This window comes from Pinus tabuliformis, chromosome 7 (assembly GCF_031772625.1).
Source record: "Pinus tabuliformis cultivar Carrire ecotype Pingquan chromosome 7, CPIR1, whole genome shotgun sequence".
Lineage (NCBI taxonomy): Eukaryota > Viridiplantae > Streptophyta > Pinopsida > Pinales > Pinaceae > Pinus > Pinus tabuliformis.
In genome coordinates, this window is record NC_142293.1 from 1515904648 (window position 1) to 1515907652 (window position 3005).

Consider the following 3005-nt stretch of genomic DNA (forward strand, 5'->3'; position numbering starts at 1 on the left):
AGGTTTGCTTGGTGAGTTTGGTAGGTTACAGGACAACATCGGGTTACTTTGTGATAGTCAAAGTGCAATACATTTGGCTAAGAATCCGGCCTATCATAGTAAATCAAAGCATATTCCAATCAAGTACCATTTTGTAAGATAGGTTATCACTGAAAGGGGAGTCTCTCTTGAAAAGGTACATACAAAGGAAAACTGTGCAGACATGTTCACGAAACCAGTTTTGTTAGAGAAGCTACGTTGGTGTTTGGCTTCTCTTGGCTTGCAGAAAAGATAAAAATAATAAACAAACAGGGCATCAGGCTAATTGTTGTCAAGGTGGAGATTGTTGAGATTTTTCTGTTTTAGATGAAATAGGCAACAATCCCAGTGTGTGACAACAATAGAAATCTGTTGCTGGATTAGCTCCAGGTTGTTGGGAGAGAATTAATGCATCCTAAATTTGATGTGAGAGGCAGTTAGATTCTCCTTGCTATAAAATAGGTATCCATACGGATAGTTTAGAGTGTGTGAGAGTTTCTGAGGATTTGATTAATTATGTACTCTCCTGTTTGATTAATAAAGATCGCCGATGCCTATGTTTGGTGGACGTAGCCCAGAATGGTTGGGTGAACCACGTTAAACCGTGTGTCTATTTTATGATGTATATTTGCTGTTGTTTGTCTTTGGTTTTTTAGCTGTTTGCTCCAACACATAAACATGATTTGTGAACTATATGAGTGTTGAATATGCAATGTTGTCATTATATTGGTGTACACAATTGAAACAAAACTTACACACTTAAACAATAATTATCCAAGTCCTTCATTTAAGTGTTCTTGGGCAAAAGGTAACATTGCAATTGGTATTTTGTATTTGGACTTCAAGTATGGGGCAAAGATAGGTTGTTCAAAGAAATGACACGAGATTGATTATTTTCCTTAAATGTAAGAAAACAACTTAACAATCATTTTTTGTTGGCTTGATCCATAGAAGATTTGACCGTTAAATTTCTTGGTTTAAATCATACTTCATCCTTTAAATTTCTTGGTTTAAATCATACTTCATAACACAATTATTGCCAATTAAATTGCTTTATATGAGCGATCTGAAACTTAGAAACATCTAATAAAAATGTTTTTTTTTTAACTTTTATTTCTATGTATAATATCCTAAATAAATATGAATAAAAATTAAATGAATAACCTTGGTTATTTGAACTTTTTGCTGCTTAAAATTGAAAAACCCTTAACCTAACGCCTTTCCCTTCCACCCGTCCCATGGAAACACCACAACATTAATACTACACGGCTCTACCACAGTGTCAATCGCTGCAACATATCGTTGAATTACCGAACCTAGGGCAACAAGTTAGGGCTTTTGCGGACGTGAAAGTGGAATAAAACGCGTTCTAATAGTTGGAGCATCCTTCATATACTTACATTAGGGTTTGAAGACAATCCAGTGTTGCATACAACGGAGCGAAGTAGGAGCGGCAGGGCGAGGAAGGAGCGAAGTAGGAGCGGCAGGGCGAGGAAGGAGCGAAGTCATACCAGTTAATACGGTACCTAAAAAAGACCCATTTCAATGTTTCCTCTTATTTCTGATGGTTTTGTATGTATTCTAGTGAGCTAGGGTTTATAAGCCTTCAACAAATTTCACAATTACAGTAGGGTTTTGGTGAACCAGGGTTAGGTGGCTTTTAGAAATTTAGACGTATATGAATAAATCTTCTTGTTTTTAAGAGAACTATATGGCTCACTTATTTACCACTTGAACATAATCTGCCTGTTGTTATAAAAACTGATGAGGTTTTAACAATCGTGCTCTCTTACATACTGATCTGTCTTGAGTGCCTTAAATCTTTACAATTACAGAGTTTGCGAGGTCAAATTTGGTTATTTTTTTGATCGAAGATGCCTCACTCTGCAGTCTGGAATTCTCATCCCAAGAAATATGGGCCCGGTTCCCGCACCTGGTATGTATAAACATTGATGGAACTATCTTTTACAATAGAAAACAGAGAGCTGCAGCCTCATCATTTGTTTTTACTAGAGCATTATTAACGTATTGAATGTTGTGGTGAGATATGTTCTCTTTAGCAGCCCTAATTCTACGAAATAGATTTTCTCATTGTCTCTTTGTGGCTTTTCTATCAGTCGGGTGTGTGGCAATCCACATGGCTTGATTAGGAAATATGGTCTTAATTGTTGCCGACAGTGCTTTCGCTCTTATTCCAAAGACATCGGATTTGTTAAGGTATATGTTCTATTTGAACTTTGTTATGCTTTTCTGGTCACGGCCTCCTCTATATTATTCAGAAATATTGGACGTTTTAGTATGGGTATTGTTTGAACTTAAGTCACATTATGGGTGCTGAATACGGCAGTAGACAACTTTTTGCGACTCAAGTCTCTCTTGTAAGTTATTTAATTCAAAAATTGGATTGCGTCTGCAGTATCGCTAGGAGAGATGGAATTCGTTGGTGAAGGCGGTGCAATGTTGGCAGTGATCTTTCCCATTATCGAGTCAATCGAAATAATTCAATTAGAAATCGGGGTTTTGGTTTATTGTTTATTATTATGTTGTTCAAATTTCATTCTTATTTCAGAACTTACCGATGAAAAGATTGAAATACTTCATAATTTATCAAATTTTGTCAAGGCTGATTCAAGCTGATTTATAACTCTACATAAAGGTTATATATGTAGAGCTTTAGTAGACAAATTTTCTGAAGTTCATTGACGAATAGAATCATAATTTGTAGTTGATTTAAATCCTTGGTTAATTGGACAACGAAATTATTTAGTTTCTATTCCAAAATCCACTATGGAGAATTTATGTTGTGCTCTTATGGTTGATCGTCATTTTTTCAATCTCCTTTGTCTATTTGCAATATCGATTTTACAATCCATTTATCATGTTCGTTTTGTTAGAGGCTCCTTTTCAACCAAACTTTATTTTGTAAAAGTAATCATTTTGACATTTATTCTTTTTTTCATGATTGGATTTCAAGCATTTTATAATGG

The 3005-nt window shown here is 35.3% G+C and overlaps 1 protein-coding gene across 1 annotated transcript; it reads left to right on the forward strand.

Annotated features, from left to right (window-relative positions):
• The first annotated feature begins 1313 nt into the window (after positions 1–1313).
• LOC149253603 (small ribosomal subunit protein uS14z/uS14y/uS14x-like) lies at positions 1314–2791 on the forward strand. Its single transcript, XM_089459988.1, has 4 exons — positions 1314–1540; positions 1854–1954; positions 2136–2235; positions 2435–2791. Exons 2-4 carry the CDS (start codon positions 1893–1895, stop codon positions 2441–2443), a joined length of 171 nt encoding a protein of 56 aa, XP_089316114.1. The 5' UTR covers positions 1314–1540; positions 1854–1892; the 3' UTR covers positions 2444–2791.
• Positions 2792–3005: the final 214 nt, after the last annotated feature.